General features: G+C 37.7%; 1 protein-coding gene across 1 annotated transcript in view; it reads left to right on the top strand.

Moving 5' to 3' along the window:
• The window catches only part of tbkbp1 (TBK1 binding protein 1), an 82,066-nt gene extending 77,099 nt beyond the window's left edge, over positions 1-4,967 (top strand). Inside the window, exon 10 of the mRNA XM_041973235.1 lies at positions 1,952-4,967. Coding sequence (XP_041829169.1) covers positions 1,952-2,080 — 129 coding nt within the window. The 3' untranslated portion in view covers positions 2,081-4,967. The remainder of the gene's footprint in view (positions 1-1,951) is intronic.
• Positions 4,968-27,567: the final 22,600 nt, after the last annotated feature.

Below are 27,567 nucleotides of genomic sequence, written 5' to 3'. Positions count from 1 at the left end.
ACAAAGTGGAACGATCAGATGACCGAACAGCTGAGGAAATTCCTAAAGACAATTAAAAATGAGGTTCAATATTGTATGTGGTCTCCTCGTGCCTGTATACTCTCCCTACAATGTCTGGGCTTTCTCCTGATGAAACAATAGATGATCTCCAGAGGGATCTTTTCCCAGACCTGCATCATAAGTCAATGTTTCTTCAGTCTGCGGTGTGATGTGGTGGCGGTGGATGTAATGAGACATGAGGTCACAGAGATGCTGGATTCAGGTCTGGTGGACGGATAAGCGAGTCCATAGCATCAATGCCTTAGTGATGCAGGAAATGCTGACAACTCGAGCCACATGAGGTCAAGCATGGTCATGCATCAGAAGGAACTCAGGTCCCACTGCAGAAACATATGGTGTGACAATGATTCAGAGGATCTCATCCTAATTGCAGTCAGGGTCCCTCTGGCTACCACATGGAGGTCTGTGCAGCCCTCCAAGAATACGCTCTCCCATCAGTCACATGTGCTTAATATGAACCTGCTGTAATCCATGGAGAGCACAGGGCGCCAATGGCAAATCAGCCAATCCTGGTGTTCTCTGGCAAATACCAAACGGACTGTGTGGTGTTGGGCTCTGAGCACAGGCCCCACAGGTCATCATACCACCCTCATGGAGACAGTTTGAGCAGAAACATCCACACTGGCGGCCAGCTGGAGGTCGTTTTGTAAGACTCAGGCAGTGCTCCTCCCCTACTTTTACAGAGGAGCAGATAGTGGTCCTGCTGCTGTGTTGCTGTCCTGCTTTGGCCCCCTCCACATCTCCTTGTATACTGGTCTGTCTCTTCCATCTTCTCCACATTATGCTGGGACACAGCAAACCTTCTTGCCACAGTGCACATTGATGTGCCATCATGGATGAGCTGCACTACCTGGGTAACTTCTGTGTTGCAGACACTGCCTCATGTTACCTCAATGTGACCAAATATCAGCCAGAAGGGATGAAGACATGGAAATAGTCTGTGGCCTCCATCTGCAGGACCATTCCTTTATAAGGGTTGTCTTGATAACTGCCTCTTATTTCCACTTGTCTGTTTTATTTGTACAACAGCAGATAAAATTAATTCACAATCAGTGTTACTTACTAACTGAAAAGATTGTAAAGAATGTAAGTCACTTTGAATAAAACCATCTGCTAAATGACTAGAATAGAATAAAATAGAATAGAATAGAATAGAATAGAATGGAATAGAATAGAATAGAATAGAATAGAATAGAATAGAATAGAATAGAATAGAATAAAACAGAATAGAAGATTAATATCCCAAAAGTCGGACTGACTTTAAGTAGCATGGTAATCATTAAGTGTTCCTTTTTATTTTTTAAGCAGTGTACTATTTCATTACAGTAAAATTAACTTGTGAGTATCTTAACAAAACGGTTAATGCATGAACTGAAAACAATATCATCTCTGATTTTGCTGATTTTTACTCCTAATGCACATAGCAAATTATTTAATAAGCTATCATTTGTAGGCATTTTGTATCTGAAAATACTTGTACAGCACTTGTTTGGACTCTAGCTCTGTGGTGATAATGAATAAATTAGAATAACTGATAACTGATGCAATAATTGGTCTTATCTCTTTCTAAAATACCAAAATACCACTGGAACTATTTTTTTTTATTATTTATTTGTCTCCAAGCACTGAACTGGATTACACAATTAATCAGTATTTCAGTGTAAGTATCCCCCTTGATTTACTACAAATTTGTCTGTTCTGAAGAAAAAATATTAGTTTGTGTAAGCCTGTATTGATCGTACACCATGTGCTGAGGTGATTTTCCTCCCACAGACTGACTAATACTATCCAGTGAACTGACTAAGCTGAGGCTCACATGTGATTTATTATGATGGCTAATTGCATGTGTGTGTGTGTGTGTGTGTGTGTGTGTGCTTGTGTTGCTCTGCAGCTCTGGATGGAGACTGAGGAGAGTGACATGCGGAGCTGCCCTCTCTGCCAGCTGATTTTCCCCGTCGGTTACCCTGACGATGCCCTCATCAAGCACATTGACTCCCACCTGGAGAACAGCAAGATATGATTGCCATGGCAACAACCCTCTCACATCTGTTCTCTTATAGTTTATATAAGAGATTGGCAGATCTAGAAAAAAGGAAAGTCTGAATTAGACAGTGAACCAGTTATCTTTCATAATCTATAAGTAGGGATGCAAAATGGCGCAGGTCCGTCTTGGATTTGTAGGTCCACATGCAGAGTCCTTTACTGATTGCCCTTAAGATAGACTGCCTGTATAATCACTGGATCTGATTGCTGCTGTTTTTTTATAAGTCGTGTGTGGTGTCAAGAAAGTTTCAGATATCTATTTTCTTTGCTTCACAGTGTAGTACACTTTACTTTATCAAAGTGAGCCAATCATGAGGCATGCGAGGCACACTGGCAGGATCAGGGGCTCGGAATGCCATTTTAGTTTTCATTGTCAATTGGTCAGGGAGATCTGATGCCACTATTTCCACTAGCTTTAAACTCTGTTTTGAAATTTTCTATCTGACATCTATACTGCAGTCTGTTTTGTCAAGGATCCAGTGCGATGAGAGTTAACATTAAAACTCTGTTAGAAGTTGTTTTTTTGTAATGACCCAACAGTCATACAGAGACAGGTGAGAAGGAAATTTGAACAAGGGTACCGTAAAATAAGCCTGACTGTCGATCAGGGTTTTATATGAATTTATTTGAACTTTTCTGAAACAAGGAAACCTGTTTTCAGGGCACTTAAGATAGTATAAAACATTCCACTGTCACATTTGATCTGACAAAGAAAATGGACAAACTGGAGATTATGAACTTCGCCATGTTTGGTTTGCAACCTGCAGGACCAAACGTTGTTTAAATGATGCCCTGCAGGGTAGGGCTGTGATGAGGATACGTCTTCTTTTTAAGCAGAGGGAAAGTTTTAGTCAGAATTTACCTTTATGCTTGCGGCCTGTTCAGAAAGTATCTTAGCACTTTAAGTTAGCATAGCCTACAATACAATGTAAATGTGTTCAGTCTCCATATACACCGATCAGCCACAATGTAAAAACAACTGACAGGTAAAGTGTATAGCATTGATAATTTCAATATTAGGGCACCTGTCAACTCCAGGGGATTTATTAGCAAGACAGTAGGTCATTCTTGAAATTTATTTTTTGGAAGCAAAAAATATTGTCAGCTTAAGGATGTAAGCAAGTTTGACAAGGACCATCTAATAAAGACTGGATAAAAACAACTGCAAAACTACTGCTCCACTTGGAAATTCAGTGGGAATTATGTACCAAAAGTGGTTCATAGAAGGACAACCAGTGAGCCAGCAACAGGAACATGAGTGCAAATGAATGTGGAAAGTGAAGGCTGGTTTGTCCATTGTACACAGGATCTTGCTGAAAACCATGGATGCTGGCTTTTTTTCTTTAAAAAAAAACAAACAAAAAAAAAGAAAGAAAGAAAAGATGTCAGAACACACAAAAAATCACAACCTCTGAGTATTGGCATGTGTGAATAAACCAGAGATTCCATGTTGGCCTCTATCTGCGAAAATGCATAAAGCAGCTCTATTTGTGTCAGAACAAGTAAGCAACAGAGATGACCGGGTAAGCATCGTATGAGTACTTGGGATGGACATTTCAGCAGGATTTACCACAAGAAGAAAGTGGAGGACCTGTGATGCTATGGGAAACATTCACTTTCTTTCTGGCATTCACGTTGATTCACATGCACCCCTGCACAATCATTGTTGCAGAGCATGTACTTCCCTTGACAGCAACAGTGTCGGCCTCTTTCCACAACATGCCCTAACACAATGCTAATGTTCTTCAAGAACTAATTGATGAGCATGATGAGTTCAAGGTGTTGACTTGGCCTTTGAATTTGCTAGGTCTCAGCCAAATGAGTGGAATGCCTGAAAAATAACTCTGATCCACAGAGGCCCTACAACTTCCAGGACTCAAGAGCAAGGGGCACCTACACAATATTAGGTAGGTGCACTAAATGCTGTGGCTGATTGGTGTATATTTCCCATGTTATGATTTATTATTTATGTGGTCTACCTGTAAGGCAAAAAATGTATATGAAGATATATTTTTGCAAATGTTTATGCACCACATGTCTCATGTTGGTCACAAGTTTCTCCCATGTGCTTGCACACTGCTAAAGCTAAATGAGTAAAGACCCAAATGCCACAGAATTGGGATACTTTTCTGTACAAAGACTTCAGATTTACATCTAGGATTCCCCTCGGTCTTCCTCAAAGTCCGACTTTCATCACAGTTTGATGTCACATCTGCCCAGACCATGCCCCCCCCCCAAACAAAAAGATAAAAAAAAAAAAAAAAAAATTCAAAATTCCACACACAACTGGCTGCATGAGCTCCACACATCTAACCTGCTTTAAGAGAAGAATGGTCAGGTTTTGGATGTATTGTATTTATATTTTTGAGATCTGATACTGAAAGATCATCTCCAGCCAGCAAGGTTATCTTTGCAGGGTTTAAACAAAGACTATACTCTTTTTTTGATACCTGGATTTAATTTTTATCAAAAATTTAATGTAATGAAAACTCTGCTTGTGGGATTTGAACTTTTTAATGAAAAAAAAAAAAAAAAATTAAATAATGTTACACTGATGTCAGTTAATCTGAAGTTTTGAGTTCCATGTGCAGTTTCTAATGTGCAGTTTCCCCACACAGCCACCCATTCATTTAAACTGGTATGACATTTATAAGGAGATGAAATTGCAGTGAATGTGGTCATGCAGGGCAGTGATTGTGGCAGCAGAATAATGACTGACCTGTAGGTTTGGGCAGGTGACTGAATCACGACAACCTCTGGAAGCTTTGATATACAGGGATTTTTAGATAAAGATCATATCAGATTAAAGGACAACTCTGGTTTATTAACACTTCATTTTAGTTCTATGACTGAGTCTTAGGGCCACATTAAAAAAATGTTTTTTCCACAGACTTAAAGAATAAAGTGGAACTATTACAAAAAAAAAAAAAAAAAAATTGTAATTTTATGAAAATAAAGCCGTAATATTTTAACCACTTGTTTTTTTTTTTTTAGAGGAATGTTGTTAAAATGAGGACCTTGGAGCATTTTGTGAAGTTTAACTTCAGCATAGGTTTCACAAACCAGGAGATACTTCTGGTACATCAGCACCACATTATCATTAGTATCAGCACTTTGAAAAGAATCTGCAAGACAGAAGCAGGCGGACTTGGAGGAAATCGTTGCTTTAGTGGAGGGGAAACGACTGGAACTGGTGCAATTACATCTTTAGTCTCATATAATTACGCCTTTTTTATACAATGAAACTTTTATTATCATAATTTTACAGCTTTATTCTCAAAGCCTGTGAAAAATATTTGTTTATTATGTAACCCTAATACTTGTTGTAGGTTTAGCTGCTGGTTATAAAGTTCTGATTTAACAATGAACTCACCGTCCTGAACTCTACAAAATCAGCAACATGAAGAAGATGTTTATTGAGATGATGTACCATGCTAATGCTAGCAAGCTAACTAGTAACATGCAAGCTAGAATGTTAAAAGCTAGTTGCTTTCTGATATTGCAACTTTACCACTAATTCTCTATTATTTTGTGCCATAATGACCTGGGCTTTTGTTGCATTTGTTTTTTACATTGTACATTGGCATTGAAATAGATAATGAGCTAAATTTAATCTCCCTAATTACGATGTTAAACCTAATAACTTAAATGAGAATCGAGTTTTAACCTTGTTATGTGTTCAAATAATGTTTTGTTTGCAACATTTTACAAGCAAAATAGCACAGTCAACACCAGGGTTGAGCGTTTGCATTTCAATCCAGTGGTATCACATAAGGCCGTCCTTCAAATTGTAAAGTGAAGGCATTAGTTATATATTTCCCCATTATTTGTTCCTCAACCTAACCAAGTAGTTTGAGTGTTAAAACTAAAGCAGGACATTGTGATACCCAGTTTCACCAAGCAGCCAGTGAAAGAAACGAATTTGACAGTGTTACCATTACTATTGGAAAGTGTGCAAAAAAAGTAAATGTTCCTAAATGATATTGTACTCCAATTAGCATCTCTATGACATAATTCTGCTTTACTCCAACTGCTTTACTCTTTTCATCTCAAATTTTGACATATTTTTCAGTTTTAGCCAAAGACTACTGAAATCACTGTGAGGCTTCGTCTCTGCACTAATTAACAAAAACACCAACCACTTAAGTCAAAAACAATGTCTGTGCAGTAATTTTAGATATGATGACTCGGAGAAAATTACAAACAGAGGGATGTCTTAAACATTTCCTCTAAGTTATAGAATCCTGGCACCAGCTGGGCAGCAGATGCAACTTTTCTTTCTCAGCTCTCTTATGATGCTCGAACTGCAGATTCACAAATATGCGTGAGCCTATCTGCTAGCTTCTCACCCTCTGGACTGCACAGATTACACATGGCAGACAGCTAGACAAGTACTGGAGCTTTCTTCTCAATGTAGTGCAGGTTTGGCCTAAAAGCCACGGGTTTTTATCACCATTTGCTTTTAGAAAAAAAGATAGTCACTAGGGGTTCTGAAAAGCAGCTAAATCTGTCAACAAACCCACCAAGGTGGCAATAATGTGATGTAAAAAAAATTATTTCAAATTCATCTTTAATCAAGTTTAATAACGCTCACCCCTTTAAGCCCACTTCAGAGGACTGTTTTCTGTGTTCTTATAGTTTTGCCATCTGTTGCCAATAAAAAGCAGCTAAATCTGTAATTAAATGTTGAAAGACAACATTATATGCTAATAAGCACATTCAGAGTGTCATTCAAATGATTTCAGGATAGTACTCCAGCAAAATTGTCATCTACATACACTAAACATCTGTGCTGTGATTTTGGTATATTCACATATGTAGAAATGAGTAAAAAAGAAAGTCAGAAGTAACTGAATGTCTCAAATGACGCACCACTGTCTTAAGCTGGTTGATCATGTGAAAGCGGCTTCCTGCTGTGTTTGCCTCTCTGCTGCTGACAGAGCAAAGCTGATGCAGAAAGTTGTGTGTTTCTAAAAAGTACTTAAATCTAGAAATAAAGCTTATTTACTCACTTAACAAATCTCAGGAACAAATATACAACTTACATAGAGGTACAAGGTTTATTTAATTATAGCAACACATTAATAGCTATTTAAAAACGTACCTGATAAAAGGGAACAGTGGGAGTACAGACGTAAGTATGGCATATTAAAAGGTTCATTCTTTTCATCTTTTATATTGGCTCAATATATTTAGCTTATTTATATGTAGCTATGACAGAGACATGTTTATCTGATGCAAATCAATAAAGTGTATTTACATGAATTGTGTTTGCAGCAAAACGTTCTGTCTGACAGAAAGAGTTAAGTAAAAGATGTCCGACATACTGCAATGGTCAAGTCATATGATTCCCGAGCAGTTATCATTCATTCAATTTTTAATGTTGATCTTTTTATCACCATAGATTCAAATGAGGTTATACGAATAATATTAGATTAAAGTACAGATTCTCAGCTTCAGGTTGGCTGCATTCACATCTATATGTGAAACCCTCTTTAACATGGAGAGCCTGCAGTAAACAGTGTTTTTAGCATTTACATGGTCAATTCTACAGCTAAAGAGTAAGAAGAGAATTCGCTTCTTGGCTTTTTTTTTTTTTTTTTGTTGTTTGATGATATGAGCGCTAGATGACTAAAGCTAAATTTCTGTTGACGTACTTGACTCTTATTCGATCAGTAGGGTTATTCTAAGTTGCACCAGTGATTGAATAAACAAAAAGCTCTAGCTCATTTTGTGGCAAAACTGTGAAATCTTTTGATACCTTTCTTTCTTTCTTGGTGGAAAGTGGGTGGCGAGGAAAGCAGCACTTGCCACCTCTGCTAACCAATTTCCTGGGGGAAATCCTGAAAACTATTCAGAATTTCACAAGAATAAGGTGTAATTCAAAGAAGTCCAAACAAATATACGCAGGTCTGCTACTATTACAAATCAGGCATTTTAAGATTACAGTTTGAATCATCAGGGTTGTAACTTGGTGATTACAGCATTACCAGTTAAACCAGGCTGCAATAAACCAGAGCTGTCCTTTAAAAACTGCATGAGCTTTTCAATGATAACTTCAAAGCAGTACTTGACCATTAAATTGAAGAGGGCTTTCCTGACTCACAAGTATTCTATACTATATGTACAGTATGTTCATTTATCACTATGTGTACAAATGTTTAAAGTTGTGTACAGACAGATATTCTGCAAGTGTGTAAGGCTAATGTAATATGTACTTTACAATTACACAACTTCAAATTGGAGTGTCTGTAAATCAATATATATACATATATAATTCCACCACACTAAATATGAATTATATGTGCATTATACACAAATACTACCCTACATCTTTCCTCTTTTACTCACTATGTAGTGTCTTCTAATCAACTTATATCCAACTACAGTCACAGCCTGAAGATGAAAATGAATGTTTGTCTGAAGGTTCTGATCATTGTAGAGATTTTTTTCTTCTTCTGTTTTTAAAGTTTATTTATTATTTAGCACAATAATTAATGTGCATAATTGTGTGTTTATTGATAATGATGTAATGTTACATCACACTATTCTGTTAGCATAAACAAAATTCAACCACCAGTGGTGCATTTTGGAAACTAGGATAATGCTTGATTTGTCTTAAAGTCTGAAAGCAGTTGAAGTTTCTTTTCATCAAGAGGGAAATTATGTGCTGTGGTTCATGAACAATGTGTACTTTTCTTGGACCTGTATTGCCTCCTAAGTAAATACAGCAAATTGTTTCCTGTATTTAGAAAAAGACAGAGGACATGGTTTTGTTTGTGTGCAAAGATGTTGAATTCTGAGTAATGGTATTGGCACATTCATAACCACAACTTGTTGGCCATTTGCAGAACGATCACACCCTGCATGAGCTGACTTTATGATGCACACGGATGTTTACAGTGAAATGCATCCGCACATACACAAGCTGCGCTGAGGTCAGTAGAGTATGTTTAGAATCGCTGGTTCAGATTTTACATTTTATTCTGTTTTTGTGTCCACGGAAAATAACCTCAAGATCTGACATCATCTCATTTTTATTTCTCATGTTCTAACAGCAAACTGGTTTACTCAGGAGATTAACACAAGTAAACACACAGCAGTGGAAATATCAGATCTGCCAGCATTAGAGTAAAGGTTTTAGTTTTCATTAAATTTCACTCAAAATTTCCCTCAGAAATTCTCAGGAGACAAACTTCGGTCCAACCAAACATAACAGTGAACAAAAATGTTGGATTTTTCATTCTTGTATAGCACCACTCTCCTATAAGTTAACTATGTGAGTCAGGTTGTTTTTCCTGGGTAACCTCAAGCGCACACTGAGACCTCAGCACTAATGAACTCTCCACAACACTAATGAGAAAAAATGTCTATGTGTATAACTAATGTGTCGTGGAACAACACTCCTGGCATTCAAGGACTTTGCAAGTGTAATAAACAAAAAGAAATCAAACACAGAAGTACATAAAAAGTATGTTTTCTTTCTCTGTCTGTAAATATTCTAATTAATAAACTGGAACTTGCACTGATATATCGCAATCAGGCTTTTTTGTTTTTTTTTTAAGTTCTTATAATGAAGCTATTACCTCTTGGCTAGATTCACAACCTGTTTTATTTTATTTATTTTGTAATCCTGCTGTGTAAAGCAGTGAAATCTAATTGTATGTATATATATATATATATATATATATATATATATATATATATATATATATATATATATATATATATATATACACATATATATATATATGGGCAGAACTGTAAATATATTTTTGTAAAAGGGGAAAGGTGTGGGTCTAATATTTTAAAACACGCTGTTAATATGGAAAAAGTTTAATTTCCTGGGGTAAAGAAAGGAAAAGCGAATGAGCGAATATTTTATGTATAAAATCTTTTCATGCATTTCAGTTTTTAAATTTTGCCTTTAAGAGCTTTAGGTTTCTAGATTAGTTTTGACAAAAGGTGAAATGTACCCCATGTGCCTACATGCACATACTTGCAGACCCACACACAACAGAGGGTGATGGGCAGGTGTGTGTGTGCTGTGACTACAGGAGCCAGCAGAGCACTGCAGCAATCATTGTTGTTGGTTTCACTCAGGCCTGAAGCTGCAGCTGACAGAGCTGCAAAAGCATCAGTCTCCTGAGACTTGTGCAGCAATAAAGCTCTAGTAAGTCATCATAAACTAAAAAGCAGATTGAAAGAGACCTAGTTAGCCATCAGCCAACAACAAAACCCACTCATATTTAATTTGGGTTAATAAGACTTATCAGTAGTGATTTTAATCCAGACTGTTCGATATCATAAGTTTATTTTGTTACATGAAAATTATTTTTCATTTAAGATTACATGTTTACCCATTTAAGCAATCTGGATTGATTTCTATAAAAGATACTGTTTTGTAGATTGTTAAACCTCTTCCTTCTTTAAGGTTCCTCCACAGTTTAGGTTGTATTTGTTGTGAAAATGCACCCTAAGCCATTTTAATTTTTACAGACAAGGCCACATAATACTTCAACTAAAATGAAGCATTAGCTGGGTTTCATTCCTGCTTCAGTCAGTCCAAATTAAATTGAAAATAAAGAAATTATAAATATAAATAAGGAGAATTGGATTTTTTTAAAAGAACAAAGTTTAAATATTTGTACATCACTTGGATGTGAAAGTTTATGAATGTTATCCTGGTGAATATTTAGACATTATGATATACAAATAAATCAAAACATTCAACTATTACAACTCTTAAGATAAAGTTTGAAAAAGTGGCAGATGTTTCTGCTGTTGTTATTTAGTTAGTAGATCACATTTTGAAGGCTATTGTTTAAGGAAATATGCACATTAACCCTTAAAGCCCAATCTGCCTTTACACAGGCTGAAAAAATGAAGATACAATAACCTACTATAAAAATAATATGAATAATAATAATACAGGACAAACGACTTCATATTCAACTGTTGCCCAAAGTTTAAGCTCTAATGTTCACAAAACAAGACTGAAAGTGTTTTTTGTGCAAATATTATTGTTTAGAAATTAGTTTTGTAGCTGATGGAGATCGATGGCATGGTATTATCTTCTGTCAAATATGATGTAAAAAAACAGAGAAGTACAGAAATTTCACATTTCTCTTCTGTTTTATCTCATTTTACTCTGGTATAGTAACAGACACAGTTCTGGACACTAGAAATACATTCTCTAGGGTCAATAGATGTCCATAGATACCAAGAACATTCATAAGAACCATAAATTCTGGAGCAATTCTATTTACTTTAGATATGTCTTGGGTGTTTTTCTGAAAATATGGCCAGGGCCAAACAGGCTAACCATGTCATACAACGATGTCAGTTCAAAATAGATCAATCTCTTTACTGGAAGTGTTTTTGATGTAGAAAAACATTGACGCTTTGAAGATAGTAACATGTTTTTTTTGTGAAGGCAAGGCTATTTTATTTACCCTAAATCATGGCCTCCATCCTTTTTAGCAAGCTTGTTTCCTACATGTTGCCTCTGTGCCTCTAACCTCAATACTTAGACTACTTCAGGAAAAAGAAAAATGCACCCACCCATCCGGGCCACAAAACCACAAACTGGTAGTCTCAAATGAGAAGCTACAGAGGCAGCATAAGCCTGCAGTAAGAAGCAGCAGAAACCACACAGACGCTGTTAATAAGTTATGAAAAGCAGCTTTTTCTGCTAACTGATCAAAAAGAACAACCTCTCTGCACTCACCCAAACTACCAATCATTGTTCAAGACGGTGTCATTACACAACAGCATGCAAACATCTCCCTGTCGTGAATTAACACACATTCAAGCACGAAGACACTCAGTTCTTAGAAGTCAGGGTTTTTTTGTTTTTTTCCGCATTTCCAGTATTTCTGCAGGTGTGTTACTTACAGCAAACAGGTTTCTGTTGAATAGATCGTGATTACTTTCAATCTAATTTATGCTAAGCCAAATTTACATTTCTTATAAAGGGTTAAGATGATCAAATGGATAAAAGAAACAAAAGGGCCCTAATTTTTAATTCTAAGTTTTATTATGCAACAGGACAAACTAAACCCAAATGCAGAAGCAGTGCACTCTTACAGTGTTCATAGTAGTGTGAGTAGAACAACATGGAAGTGTGGTTTAGGTTTGCAAAGCTGCATCTGAACAAACCACAAGACCTATGGAGCAATGTCCTTTGGATAAATGAGACCTAAGTGGAGATGTTTGGTCGTATTGCAAAAATTCATGTTTGGAGAAAACCAAGCTCATCAGCAAAAGCACCTCCTGTCAAGCACAGAGGTGGAGGGCTGAAGATTTGGGCTCCTTTTGCAGTCACAGAATCTGGATGCTTTGCAGTGTCATAAAGCTGAACTCCTCTCTATAACAAAGTATTATAAAGCAAATCAGAGGCCATCTGACATGTTGCAATGGTCCAGAACTCAACATGACCCTGCCATGTCAAAGACTGATAGAAAACAGTTAAAGTTGGTTCAGCAAACTGTTCTGTCATGGTGGGTACTTTGTTTTTCATACATTGCTTCTGCATTTTGGCCTTGTTTTTGTTGGATGAAAAATGACTAATAAACCCTAATTTATCATATTTTCCTGTTCATCTAAGGTTGCATTTCACCAGTTTCAAGACCTGGTAAGGACCAAATCATTCTTTATAGATTATTATTTCCTGATACATGAAACCTTAGAATACAGAGAGAGACTGTAGTTTCTTTTTCACATGACTAATTTCACCTACATGGGGAAAATGTCAGCATAATGCCCTCGCATCCAACCTTTTTATGTTAATGCACCTTTCTGTATAACACTGTTATATATTTTGTTAGTATTTTATTTACCATGACGGTGGCTTATCCTGTAAATTATTAAGACTGACAAATGCTTTTTTGTATCATGAACAAAAACAGCCATGGTGTTAAAATACGTGCACTTGGAACTCTTCACACCATTAATGGTGTTTTATTGAGGTGCACCATTAACACCCTTGAAAAAGCTCTTTACTTGAGAGGAATCATGTCTCTCTGATCTAAAAGCAGTGATCTTGTTTATTGTAAGTGGAGCCTGAACCCTGTTTTAAATGCAACAATGTGGATTTTTAGCTGCATAGTCCAGGAAAGTGCATTTAAAAATGGCAGGGCAAACACGAATGAAGTTTAGTAAAACAGGAAATGTTGTGGTTGCTCAGTGGTCCTTTGTTGTATTTTGACAGCAGCAACACATTCACTTGATGAGTGAAGCTAAAAACATCTTATGTGTACAACTATGTATGTATATAAGTACTATTGTGACTACTGTCCAAAAGTCTGTTCACCCTTATTTCTTTAATTTATTTATAATTAACTTTCAAGCTGGTTATCTTTCCAATTTTTTTATTTTTTTATGTTTGGACTATGACTACTTTTTCTCTCATTTTAATTCAGTTTAGTCCTTTAACTTGACCATTCTACAGCACAAGAAGTGCATGTGAAAGAGATGTTTGCAAGAAATAGAAAAAGCCCAGCAAAGACCCGATACTAAACCATAGAAATGCATCAGGACCTTGAGTTGATCCATATTCTGTTAAATGAAGCCTCGTCTGAAGTGGTTTAAACTGAAGATAAGGATGGTAAACAGAAAGAAAAGGCTGAAGTATGCTAAATGAGACAAGAACTGGACAGAAAATCACTGTAACAGGTCTGATGGAGCTCGAACTTCAACATTATTGAATCAGTATGGAATCATCCAGACAGAAAACAGAACCAAAGAGAGCCAACATCGAAAGAAAAGCTTTGGAAAGTCCTTCAAGAAGACCCAAAACTTTTTACAAATATTACTAAAAAATGTTATATAAAAAATACAAGAACGGTTTTTTATGTGGGCTGACAGCTTTTAGCTTTGTAGAAGTGTCCAAGTCTCTGTTTTTTGTCTAATATTCCATTTTTTAATGATGTTGAAACATGTTTCATTGCTCAAGATTTCTGCACAGTTTATCACATTAATGGAAACTCTGACTGAACTCAGAAGAATTGCAGACTAATATCAATGTTTGCATGAGCATAAACAACAAGCTCTAAGCATCTTACAGTGGTTGTTTTAACCTTTAGGTACTGGATTGCAGATGTAGAACAAAAATCCTGAGTCATCTAGGAGCTAAAAACGCTGACAGCCACATACTCTGAGCTTCTTTTCTTTGCATATAAGATATAAACCAGATACCAAGTTCAAATTCTAGGGAGACTACCTTTACAGAATATATAGTATTTCCAACTAGAACTGTCTCCATTTATTCTCATGATACACATTGAATTGTAAACACAAAGCTGCACAATTGCTTTCATTTTAATTTACTAAACAGTGTTTCACTTTCTGTCTAAATTAGTTATTCAGTTTATGCAAGAGCTCACATTAGACTTATCACAATAATAAATAATCAACACAGTTGTTGTGTGTTCTGAACAGTGTGTTTACATATTTGCATTTTTCATCTTGTGTTTTGTTTCCATATGGGAAGTGTTTCACCAGCCCACTAGGTGGCCACATAAACCACATAAACCACAGAACTTTCCCCTACTTGTCTCCACAAACAGCAGACTGGAGTTACCATATCAAACTCAATCAATCAAACTTTATTTATAAAGCACTTTTCATGCAGGGACAACACAGAGTGCTTTACATGAAAAATCAATTTATGCATATTAAGACAAATAGAAACTACATAACAGAAAAAAAAAAAAGTTACAGTTGCACGCAGGAACATGCATATATACACACAAAGCAGTCACCCCCCCACCCTCACCCCGCACCCCACCCCCATTCAGCACACGACTCCTTGATTTCCTTCTCTGTACTAAAAGTAGAATAAAACACTAAAAGTGAAAACGATCTGGCTTGATGTTGCTGTGAGGAAACAATATCATGGGGATCCATCCACACCAGGAGTCAATCCACCTATGTCCTACAGAGGCCACCATCATGACAACCACCTCGATCAGGGCAGACCGGGACCCACACCACAGCCATAAGTCTGCAGTATAGGGCCCCAGCCACCCAGACAAGGGCGATCACTGCAGCAACAACCCCCCAACTGAGCAGGTATAGCCCCCAGCGTGGGGGGTTAAAACAAATATTAAATAACCTTAAGAAACAATAATCTAAGAGTAAGTAAATAAATAAATAAACAGATAAATAAAATAAATACAGTGAATTAAAATGAAATGAAAATAAAATAACAAGATATAAAATAAAAAAAATATGCTTAAGATCAAATAAAATTTAGTTAAAAGCTAAGCTAAAAAGGTAGGTCTTAAGCCTCTTTTTAAAAACATCAACAGTCTCTGCAGCCCTGAGGTTCTCTGACAGGCCGTTCCACAGACGAGGGCCGTAACAATGGGAAGAGGCCTCACCATATGTCTTGGTCCTCACCCTTGGAACAACTAATAGACCGCTACCAGAGGACCTCAGGGTCCGCGAGGGTTCATAATTTAAAAGCAAGTCGGATAAATAAGAGGGCCCAAGACCATATATCTGCACATTGTTCATTCTCCAGATAACAGAATGTTCATTTGTAAAGGTGTCATTTTAAATTGAGATATCACCTGTTATATGAAATCATTGCCACAAATACTATTAGTTGGCAACTGTATCTTTATACAACATGAAATCTCCTTATCTCTTATTTTGGAAAAGCGTCATGACTTTTAAAAATATCCTTAATTATAAATGTCTTGCTGCCCACAGGAAAATCTTGCTCCAAATATGCCAAAACTGCCCAAATGATGTCCAAACTATTAAAAAACAGAGACACATTTAACATTCTGAAAATACAATCACCTTTCAGGTGGAGGAATTTTGGCCCACCCTTTTTCACAATATTGTTTTAGTTCATTGAAGTTTGCAGCATTTGTTCATGCACAGCTCTCTTATGGTCCCAGCAAAGCATTTCAATCAGGTTGAAGGCTGGTCTTTAAACACACCTTGATGTTTTTCTCTCTGAGTAATTCTGGCGTGGGTTTGCTACTGTGTTTGGGATCATTGTCCTGTTGCATGAGCCAGTTTCAGTCAAGTTTTAGCTGTCAGACAGATGGACTCACATCAAATACATTGGTTTACAGAGGAGTTCATGTTTGCTTTGGACAAATCCTGCGTTTGCAAAACCAGACCAAATCATCATCCCTCCACCACCATGCTTAAGAGTTGATATGATGTTCTGATAAGATGCATTTGGTTTGGCTGCTGTGTATTATCACCAAGCATCTTGAGTTTGGACTTGTCTGTTATAAGGACATTGTTCCAGAAGCAATGTGGTTTGTTCAGGTGCAACTTTGCAAACCTAACCTGTGCTGCCATCTTTTTAGAGCTGTGAGATCCAACTCTTGTTATTTTGCAGTTTTCTAAGTGTTATAGACTGACTTTGAAGTTATTGGAGCTTGTTTTCCTCTTGTAAATAATCTTTGTCAGTCCATTACTGTAGAATGATGGACTGCAATTAGTTTGGAAATAGACTCATAACTCTTCCCAGAATTATAAGCAGCAACAATTGCTTATTTAAGATCACTGCTCGGCCTTTCTTCCTTGGCAATATTTTAAACACACCTGGATGCTCCAGAGCAGCAAACTACCTACATTTCTGCTTTTATTAAGGTGTTCATTTTCTGATGATCAGTTTTTTAAGTGCATTTGATTAGCAGCAACTCCGTGCTGCTGACGCTTTTAATCCCTGTGGAAACAATAAGAAAGGACATACAGAGAGATCTAGTTTTGTTAGATAAATGATGAGAAAGTGTTATATATTGTTGTCAACCTCAGGTTAAATTAATCTAACCCAGTATAACCCAGTTATAACTCATATTTTATCTTCAGTTTACTCTATCCAAACTGAGTCTCTCTTCAGAGAAGATTTATCTACATCAAGGATTTAGTGTTTTAAAGACTTTCTGTCTTTCCCATCTCTTATCAGATAACACTCCAACAGATATCCTCAGGTCATCTTTTACTTTGTGTCAGCAGGTATTTATGACCTGCATTAACATCATTATGTGAATTTAGAATTAAAAGAGACACATATGAATGAAAATATAAAAAATATTGAGTTTGGCTATTGGAACCTAGAGGCAATTTCATATTTTTATGATTAGATTAATAGATTCACCTTGCATTTATTTAAAAAAAAATGTTATATAGCGCAGCTGCGACCACTTTATTGATTATTGTGACATTTTCCTCTCAGCGACTGAGTTATAAGCAGTGATGCAGCTGATCAGACAGATTCACCACCTGCTGTTCAAGTAGGAATCAGTGCTGGTGTCCCACATGCCCCACTGACAACATGTTCATTATGTTGGCAGGCAGAAAGCAGGGCAGAGATCGAAAGCCTCAGTGCTGTAGCTGAAAGAGAGAATGCAAAAGCCAAAAAAAACATGGACAGTTTGACATCACGTAAACACACATTCAGTGTAGTACATTCATGCATAGAGATAAAGTCGCATCCACACAGACAGACATCCATGTATCTGCACACAGATGCACTGCAAACACACTCTTACACGCTCCAACACTTCACCAATCTGCACAAGTAGAGGCACAGCTAGAGTCGGCATGAGGCGGTGAACTGCGTTTGAACCGCTGACCTCTGTAACTCACCCATATTGATGGCAGCCAGCGCACTCGTTCACAACACAGCGGTTCAGCAAGCATAGCATTGCCCGAGGGACTGCAGGCATCAGTGTGGGGTGAGGGTGGAGGATGGGATGGATGGAAAAATATTGCCAGTCAAGTTTATTTGTAAAGGTGTTATGGTGAAGTCACAAAGAGACAGACTGAAGAGAGAAGATGTTAAGCCCGGCAGATAAGTTTACAGAATAGTGCTAAAGAGATAACACGCTAGTTTGTGTCTAAACATTTTATCACTTTATCATCTGAGGAGACAAATCTGTTAAATGTCCCACATTTGCACAGTAAATTCTCTGATCAAAATTATCCAGACATCTGAATACCGATAATTCTCTGCTATAAAACCCCTTTTTTGTCTCAGGTGTTGAAATTGAATAACTCTCTAGTTTCTCTATTTTCAACAACATTACAGTGGTCAAACCCTGGTGTCTATTTGTATGCCACAAATTTGTATTCAAAGGAAGCTAATCCATTCCTGTGGGAAACCTGAAATAGATATAGAAAACTCCTCCTTAAGTCTGCTTAAACTCTGATAATGAATTAATTGACTAAAAACTATAGAAACAAGGGCCCTCTGTGTGAAGTTTGAATGTACTCCCTATGTATGCCTGGGTTTTCTCCAGGTACTGAGACTTTCTCCCAAAGTCCAAAGACACGCTCCCTAGGAAGGAGTCTGAACATAAGTGGTTGTTTGTCTTAGTGTTGGCCCTGTGATGGACTGGTGATCGGTCCAGGGTGCACTCTGCCTCTCACTTGCTAATTGCTGGGATAAGCTACAACTTCCTCATGATCCTGAATTGATCTAAGCGGTATAGAAAATAGATGGATGTACATATATGTACATATCAAGAGTAAATATATTTCCCTGAGGAATTCCAAAGGGATTAATAAAGTATTTCTGATACCCGTTAGTGTTAAAGAGGAAGTGATTCTTTAAGGTGGCTTTCAGACTGAGACTGAAGGACTGCCTTGTCCTTAGGGAAGCGAGCACCAGAAATTGTTCCTGAAAGGAATGAAGCAGTCTATGAGGAGCCTTGTGTCTATGTTTGTATGTTTCCGGTCTGTAAAACCATATGTACATGGAAAATATCCCCTAGTGTTCAACGTAAAGGAATGCATTTGGTTTTTGGGTAGATATCCTGCTCGATTCGAAGGCAACTGGAGTTCTTTTTGTCTCTTGAAAATGTTATCCAAAGGCCTAGTCAGTTCTAAACTGACTGGTGAGGAGTTTCAGGCTTATAAGCTGTAGTTCAGACATTCACACTTGAGAGTCGTGTAAGTCACATAAATGTTGGTCATCCTGTGGGTTGTTAGGATCTTTTCCAATCTGTGAGTTGTTTACCTGCCTGACCAACATGAGATGTGTTTTGGCCAAAGGATTCACATTGTGTCAAAACTGCCTGGGAAGTAGAGACTGCACTGTAGGTGTTGGACAGATGAAACCTGAGGACATCTCGTCTATTTAATGTTGTTTTTTCCAGTTTAACATCGATGGCTTCTTTCACTCCTCTACCAAAACATTTGAAGAGTGTCCTTTATCCTTAAGATGCAGGTAGCCTGCTGAATGTTGACACTTGTGAAGTGGTTGTTGGCTTATTCTGTGTAAAGGTCTATGCTCTCCTTGCTGCACTGGACTTCATATACAACTCCACACATACACAAGATGAGCGTAGTTTATAACTGAAGAAGCCTTTTGGATGAGAGGCTAATTGTTTTCAAGAGACAAAAAGAAGCTGCCTTTGATTCAAGCTCTCAGGATTGTCATGGCCTGGATGATTGAGATTCTTCAACAAAATGTTGCCTTCACTTTTGGTAGATAAAAACTTTACTGCAGCATCAGGAGAGAAGCTAATTTTTTTATTATTATTATTATTATTTATTTTGTACATACAAAAAGCTAAATCTTATGTTGTCTTTAGAAACACAGATGAGCATCCAAAAATGACCAGCCTCATGCCCAGCTTCAGTAAACAATGTTAAAATCAACAGATCAGACTGGAAATTTTGGGTTTAACTTTGGACTGAGTTCAATTTAACACCATATTAAAACAATAACTAAATTAGTCTTTTACCATATGAAGAAAAAATCTAGAATGAGTAGACTGATGGCTCAATGTGATTCAGAAAAACTTTGTCATGCATTTGTTTTCAGTAGGCCTGACTACTGTAAGTGTTATTTTACAGGTTTCTCTAAAGAATTTATTTTAAATTTTTTCTACTGGTATAAATGGCACTGAATGGTTCTGGTCCAAAATATATATCTGATGTGCTGACACCTTATCAGCCATCAAACGTCTTAGATTATCTTGGTCAAGTTTGCTTTCTATCTTAAGCGTTCAAACTGAAAATGAAAAATTTAGTTTTTTATGCTCCTACTTTCTGGAACAAAACCTTGAGTCTGATTCAAACCTCATTTCTTTAAAATTGGATCTTAAAACACTCCTTTGTCACAGCTTTCAATTAAACTGGGGAGTTTTTTCTTTTTTCTCTGAACATATTTTTTTCATTTGGATATTGATGTTAATGGTAATGCAGATGACAATAATGATGACGATGATGATAATGATGATGTACAGTATTTCCCCTGTGATGTCTGTTTGTTTCATATGTAACTCACTATTCTCCTGCATGTTTCTTTTTATCATGTATAGCACATTGGGTTGTTTTATGTATGAAATGTCTGATACAAATAAACTTGCCTTACCTTATATTTTAAAGGAATTACTATAACAGGAGACTAATAGCGCAATGGGAGAGATTAAACTAAGTTTGTGGTTGCTTTTCTCAACCTTGCAAATATTGGCACAAGATAAAAGTGACATAAAAATATCAGAGACAATAAAAAAGCAGAACCATCCATTCTTGTCCCCGTCTGAGTTATTTATCTAGTTTCATTGAAGGTCAAATCCTCTAACCTTGTCTAATCCTAACCAGTCAAATTGGGTGGAGGCAAAATGTGATTTGAGTGCAGTTGGATTGGAACAAAGTTGGGTGGACCAACCTTGAGTAAGAGTATATTTGAATTCATCTCTATAAGCATCACAGGATCTGGACAGGTTTCTGGACATATAATCTATCACAGGAATGTCCAGTTCCAGTCCTAAAGGGCCACTACCCAGTAGATTGTATATGTGTCTCTGCTCCAACATGCCTGGTGCAAATGAAGGAGATCTCCCCAACAACTCGTCGTCAAGCTCTGCACAAACCTGTTAATGACCCATTATTTTGAGTCAGACATTTTGATGTAGGGAAACATCTCAAACCTGCAGGACAGTGGCCCTCAAGGATCAGAATGGGACCTCCCTGACCTGTCAGAACTCAAAGATATGTTTAATTAGTTTCAAAAAGTTTTTTTATATAAAATAGTGTTCTTCCTGTGAGACTTTTTCAGCACACCTGAATGTGCTGACAGTGTCCCTTTAAAAGACAGTGGTTTTACCATGTCCTTTTAAATAGGTGTAGAACTTATTGCTAATTCTTCAGTTTGGATAGGAGTGTCTCTAGAATGAGTACATAGCTCAGCATACTTTAGACCAGTGGTTCCCAACCTGGGGTCCGGGACCACCCTAGGGGGTCCACCAAAGAGCACAGGGGGTCCCTGAGGCTTTGAACATTAGGCCCATTGTGATTAATGTCTACAAACTGTCCCTATTTTAAGGAAATAATTTAGGTTATGTGTTGTTCATTTAACTTCGGCTTCATCAAAGGACAGGACTCAACCAGAATACAGTATTTATGGTGAGAATCTCACTTTTGAAAGCCTAAAACCAACATGGTTCCAGCACAGGGTGGACCAGGGGGTGCATGATATTTTAGTATATGCATGAAGGGGGTCCCCGAGTAAAAAAGGTTGGGAACCATGGCTTTAGACAATATATTTGATTATAATAAAGCACCACAAAACATCTCTTCTAATATTGCTTTGAAAGTTAACTCTGCACACAGGGAAGGGATATGTTTTTTATTTTTAAATAAGCAGTCACATGACCTCTCTTGAACCACAGATTGGCCCTGCAGCAAGCATTAGGGGTTACATAGAGGTCAGCCACTATCTCCATGAATCATTCACTTCATTTTCATAATTTGGCATTAACATTTTACTGTTAAACCTCAGACGTCCCACTGAATCTCATATCAAACATTTAGCTTCTCACAGCATCTCAATACAGTGCACACATTGGTGTTAGCATGTTTTTATTCATGACACATTATCAATTTTGGATGTTAGAAGGTAACTACAGTCTGTATTAGAAGGAGGCTATTTTATGAGGTTCCAGCTCTGACTGTCAACACCGCCTTCTACTTTAATATTTGATCAAGAGCAGACAGCCACTGACATATTACAAGGGTCTTCACTCGAGTGTCTTCCCAGATGCCAAACACACAGTAGCAGTGAGTTCATCTTTGGCCCACTGACATGGAAGAAATGACCTTTTGGAGGCAGCCAGAGCAAGTATGATATCTGCTAACAAACAAACATAAAAGGTTGTAAAGGTTAGAAAAAGGTTTCCAAATAAGATGCTTGAAAAGTGCACCCTTGTGATTTTTTAAAAAGATATTTTTCTCATTTATAATGTGCTGCTTTTAGGCCTTGATTAAAGTAAGATTTTATTCATGAGAAACAATGGAAGTCTACAGAAAGAGACAGAGTCATTGTGGAAACAGTTTGGACAGTCGCCACACCTTCTTTAACACAGGATCCTTTTTTATATCCACTGTTTCATAACATGGCATGTCTGACAACATCTTCGCCAAGTCTGAAAAAGAAATCCTGGATCCAGACTGACATCAAATGAAACGTAACCACTTCTCATTTGGAACATTCTCCACTCCTACAAACAATCCTGCTCGAGTCAGCTTGATCAGAAGTGGACATGCTCGCAGTTCAGTGCATCTCTACATTATAAAAACACTTTTAATCTGATCTAACTCCTTCCACACTGTAAACAAATAACCACAAAATCAACTTTTTGTTTGGTGAGAAATGTGCAAGCAGAAAGATGTGGAGCATCAAATCCAATTATTTGTATGAGTTTATTTTTTGCAAAGGGGTGTTTCCCTCCAACATCTTGCTTATTTGCCATTTGCATTCATATGTTTTATTCCTGGCCAAGAGGTTAGTCTGTCCAGTAGAGAACCAAGCTGTCTACATGAGGGAAAGACATCCTGGCCAGAACTAACATTTATAAAATGCAACAGACATTTTTGATGCTCCAGAACTTTCAAATTTACAGAATATGCACCACAACAGTCAGTTGGATGGCAAAGGGATCTGGTGACTGTGGGGGCTATTGAAGTACTGTGAACTCAATGTCATGTTCAAGAGACCAGTTTGAAACTATTCACTATCCTACTGGAAGTAGCCATCAGAAGATGGTGGTTAAACGATGCACAGTTTGATACTAATGAACTTAAAGTGTGCCAAGAAAATTTCCCCCACGCCATTACACCAGCATCAGCCAGAAGTGTTGATACAAGGCAGGATGGATCCATGCATTCATCTTCTTTCCACCAAATTCTGACCCTACCATCTGATTGTTACATCTAAAATTAAGACTCATCAGACCAACAACGTTTCTCCATCTTCTATTGTCCAGTGTTGGTGAGTTTGTGTGAATTGTAGCCTCAGTTTCCTGTTCTTAGCTGACAGGAGGCACCCTATGTGGTCTTCTGCTGCTGTAGCCCATCTGCTTCAAGGCTGGACGTCTTGTGTGTTCAGAGATGCTGTTCTGCATAACTTGGTTGGAACCAGTGCTTATTGGAGTTCCTGTTGCTTTCTACGAGCCAGTCTGCCCATTCTCCTCTGACCTCTGACATCAACAAGACATTTTGTTCCAGACAACTGCTGCTCACTGGATATTTTCTCTTTTTCAAACCATTCTTTGTAAACCCTAGAAGATGGTTGTGTGTGAAAACCCCAGTACATCAGCAGTTCTTGAAATACTCAGATATTTCATGTCATATTCAAAGTGACTTAAATACACTTTCTTCTCCATTCTAATGCTCAGTTTGAACTTCAGGACGTCATCTTAACCATGTCAACATGACTAAATGTATTGAGCTGCTGACATGTGATTGGCTATTTGTGGTAACGAGCAATTAAACAGGTGTACCTATTAAAATGGCCAGTGTGTATTAATCTTGTTTATAGGGCATGAATCACACAAATTAGGAAAAATATAATGAAAGAAAAGACAGGAGCGTTTTAAACCAACCATAGTTCAGCAGATAAAATGATCGTCCTCCAGCTGAAAGGTCAGTGGTTCTATCCTCAGGTGTCCATGTGTCACAATGTCTTTGAACAAGCCACTGAACCCTATGTAACACTTTGATACATTCACTGGTGTGTGATTGTACAGGATAGGCACTCCTTACTGTTTACATGGTGCATATATACATATAATACGAAGCTCTGAGTAGTGTTTGTGTGCAGAAAACATTTTAAGTGCTTTCCAGAACCTAGATGGGATTAAAAAAATAAATAAAATCTGGACCATTTGCAGAAATGGCACTAGGGCTATGATGTTTTGAGTTTGCATGTTTTCCTTGTGCCTGCATGGATGTTTTTCTCACAGTGCAAAAAAATGCACAGGTAACTGGTGACCCTGATTTTACTGTAGGTGTGAGTGTAAGCATGGATAGTTGAGACATCTGGAACTGTGCTCCAGCTGCTCCCTGATTCTTAACATATCACTATGTTTATCACAGAAGTGTCAAATGGGGCTGGAGTCAGAACTTTTTACTGATTAATTAAATTCTACTAAGTCAGAAGCACATTTTTTTGTCAAAAATGTAATTGTTATGTAGCACAAAGATCACTCTTAATTTAAACTAAATGAGCTACAACCAAATGATAAAACCTATCCAAACTTAAAGTAGGAGCCCCTGTGATCCACATATGATGGGTTCTGCAATATTGGCTACCATAATATCAGTCAAATAAGTATATTAGATGTAAGCGTAATTCAGTTTTTCATCCTTTCTCTGTTAAATGTTCAAAAGCTACAAACTGTTAAGTCATCAGTTATTTTTACTTATAAATTGTTCTGACTTCAGTTTTAAACTGGACTCAGTTCCACGGTTCTGCATTTTAAACAAACCTAAAAAACAGTCCCAAATAATCTCTGAGGCAAACAAATGGAGGCAGGTGCTTAAGAGTCTGCCAAATCGTCCATATGGCCCCTCGGGTGGAAGTAACAAAGAGTGGGAGCACAGAAGCTCTGGTTTCCACTTCACACTGAAACATTCAGCTGAGCAGACCACAGTCAAGCTGTGGGTTTTGGTAACAAATCTGACAAAAGGTGTCGTAGCCAGTAGCAGCCCACTTGACCCCGGCTGCTTTGGGTGAGAAACTAGATGTCTTCTTTGAAAAGTGTTGATACCGTTTCAACACTTTAGCTTTATTGTCAGTTACAATATGGAGTTTAGCAACAGTGGTGAAGAGTGAGGCTGCACTGGTCTGTATACTCCGTGACACGAGAGAGATGGAGATGTGTCTATCTGCAGAGATATCAACTCAGTGATTGGTGGGCAAATTGCTCGACTTGGGGACTTTTCATCATTAGGAGGCAACGCATGGCAAATGGGTGGTGTGGCCCCTTTTTTTCCCCTTACAGGCAGCAGTATCACAGCTCTGATCTGTCACCCTTTGCTTGCCTTAATGTGTGAAAGCAAGACGTGTTGCGCCTATTAGCACTTCTTGGCAAGGCTGGCATGCTGATCCTTCATCCCCGGGGAGCCCAGCAATATGGTGCCGCATGGTGACCGCCCGCCAGCCCTGGCTCCCGCTGTCACAACCCATCACGTTCCCCCAGCAACCACCGCCAGCACCTCTTCTTCTACCACACCTCCATCACTGCGGCTGGATGAGTGACAGGAGCGCCTAACAGGAAGAGCCAGGGGTCGTCTGGGTGGATTAACAACAAAAAACTTTTAAAGAGTGGGGGGCAGCTCAAGTGGATGATTATCTTAATTATGATGAACAGTTTAGAGTTTAGATCACATATAACTTAGATTAAGGCCTGTAGGTGAGATCACAAGAGTTATTTTGGAGTTATATAGGATTATTTTAGAGTTCAACCTTATGTAACAGCATTATTTTCTTTATAGCACGTTACTACCTGTATTAGCTAACATGAAACTACACACAACATGTTCAAAACCTCAGCTAACATTACATTTGTAAATGACTTTTTGTTATTCAGGTGTGTATGTTTGTTTTTAAAAAAGTAGCCAAATAGGGGAGCAACCCAAGCGTTCTGCAACAATATACGAGTTTTCTGAATTTGACCTTTGTATCTTGTTTTAGTTGTGAAAATGGTCAGGTAAAACTATAATATCACATAAAATGTAAAGTAGTTTAACAATCACTCGTGATTTTCTCTTTTCTTTTTTAATTCCCCAACAATTACAATTAAATTAAATTAAAACATATACATGTGCATGAATAAAACAGAAAGGGAAAAGAAGTCCAAAAGTTTGGCATCTATTAGAATCTGTTTTTACCATTGGAAGTTCAAAACTGTCAGAGAACAAAAAGACTGAACAGCTAAAACCAAGGTAAAGCTTTTTTCCTCTCATCTTCAAATTTAAACCTGATCTTTGCCCAATTTTGGCTTTCTGCTTTCTTGTTGTACCTGGCAAGTTTCATTTGAGAACTACAAATTCATTTGAGCAAAGAGGGAACGAATAGAGAATGAGGCTGACAGGTGGGCTGGTGCAGCATCTGCAGTGATTCAGACACTATACTGATCTGTTGTGATGAGTGGGGGGCAAAAGGCAAGGCTTAGTGGTTGAAGCTCCTAACCCTGCACCTACCTGGGGGCGGATGTGGTTCAGCTGGTTGAGCTGTTGTCTTTCAGTGGAAAGATTGATGGAACACCAGCCTCTTCATGTGTTAAAGTGTCATGTTTATAACTGTAAGAGAAAAAAGCGCAGCGTACTGTATATGGAGTGCATATGCAGTATAATTAGAAAAGGCCAAAGAGATGGAAGGAATAAGAAAGGGTGTCAAGGTAGGCTTAAGAGGTTGGTCTCTGGGGAGCAGCTCAGAGAGAGAGATGCAAGCCCTTGTGGTGGTTCAGGCATCTGTTAAATATGGCTCCTGGATGCCTTCCAGGCAAGGCATTCTTGCCACGTCCCATGGGGAGGAGATCCTGAGGCAGAACAAGTACATCCTGGAGAGATTTTTGTCTCTTGGCTGGCTTGGGATTTTTTCTGTGTTCACCCGGAAGAGTTTGTGGGTGAGGAGGAAGGATGCACAGAAAGTGTTTGGCTGAAAATTATGTGAAGATTTCATATACTGAAGGTATAATGTAGTAGAGTTTTTTAATTTCAATAGAAACTGTGTAAAAACTCAAGAAGAAAAACTTTAAAAAATTACATACAAACAGGAATCAAAATTCAATCAACCTTACCAAAATTTATTTATTTTACTATACTCACAAGTAGGGCTCTAAATTAACACCCACATACCCACCAAATGTGGTTTAAAATTCATTTTGGTGGGTATAAATAGGAACACATTTGCCTGTTTGGCAGATAAAGAATAAAGTATTTTTGGTATTTGTCCTGGAAGTGCATTTCCCATAAGAGCTATTTCATGACATATACATTCTTTGGATGTGTGCTTCCTTTAGCATGCGGGGTGTTTTTTCCATGCATGAACAAAGTGAAACTAAAATTGATACAAAATAGCATGTAGAATAAAAATGAAAACAATGGTGGTGATTGATCCGTGTAAAAAGGAGGCTGGTTACAAAAAGGGTACGGGTGAATATTGATGAAGAGAAAGGAGGTGTGGCAAAGACTGTA

Source organism: Melanotaenia boesemani, chromosome 21 (genome assembly GCF_017639745.1).
Source record: "Melanotaenia boesemani isolate fMelBoe1 chromosome 21, fMelBoe1.pri, whole genome shotgun sequence".
Classification (NCBI taxonomy): Eukaryota; Metazoa; Chordata; class Actinopteri; order Atheriniformes; family Melanotaeniidae; genus Melanotaenia; species Melanotaenia boesemani.
This window is presented reverse-complemented; position numbering and strand designations above follow the sequence as displayed.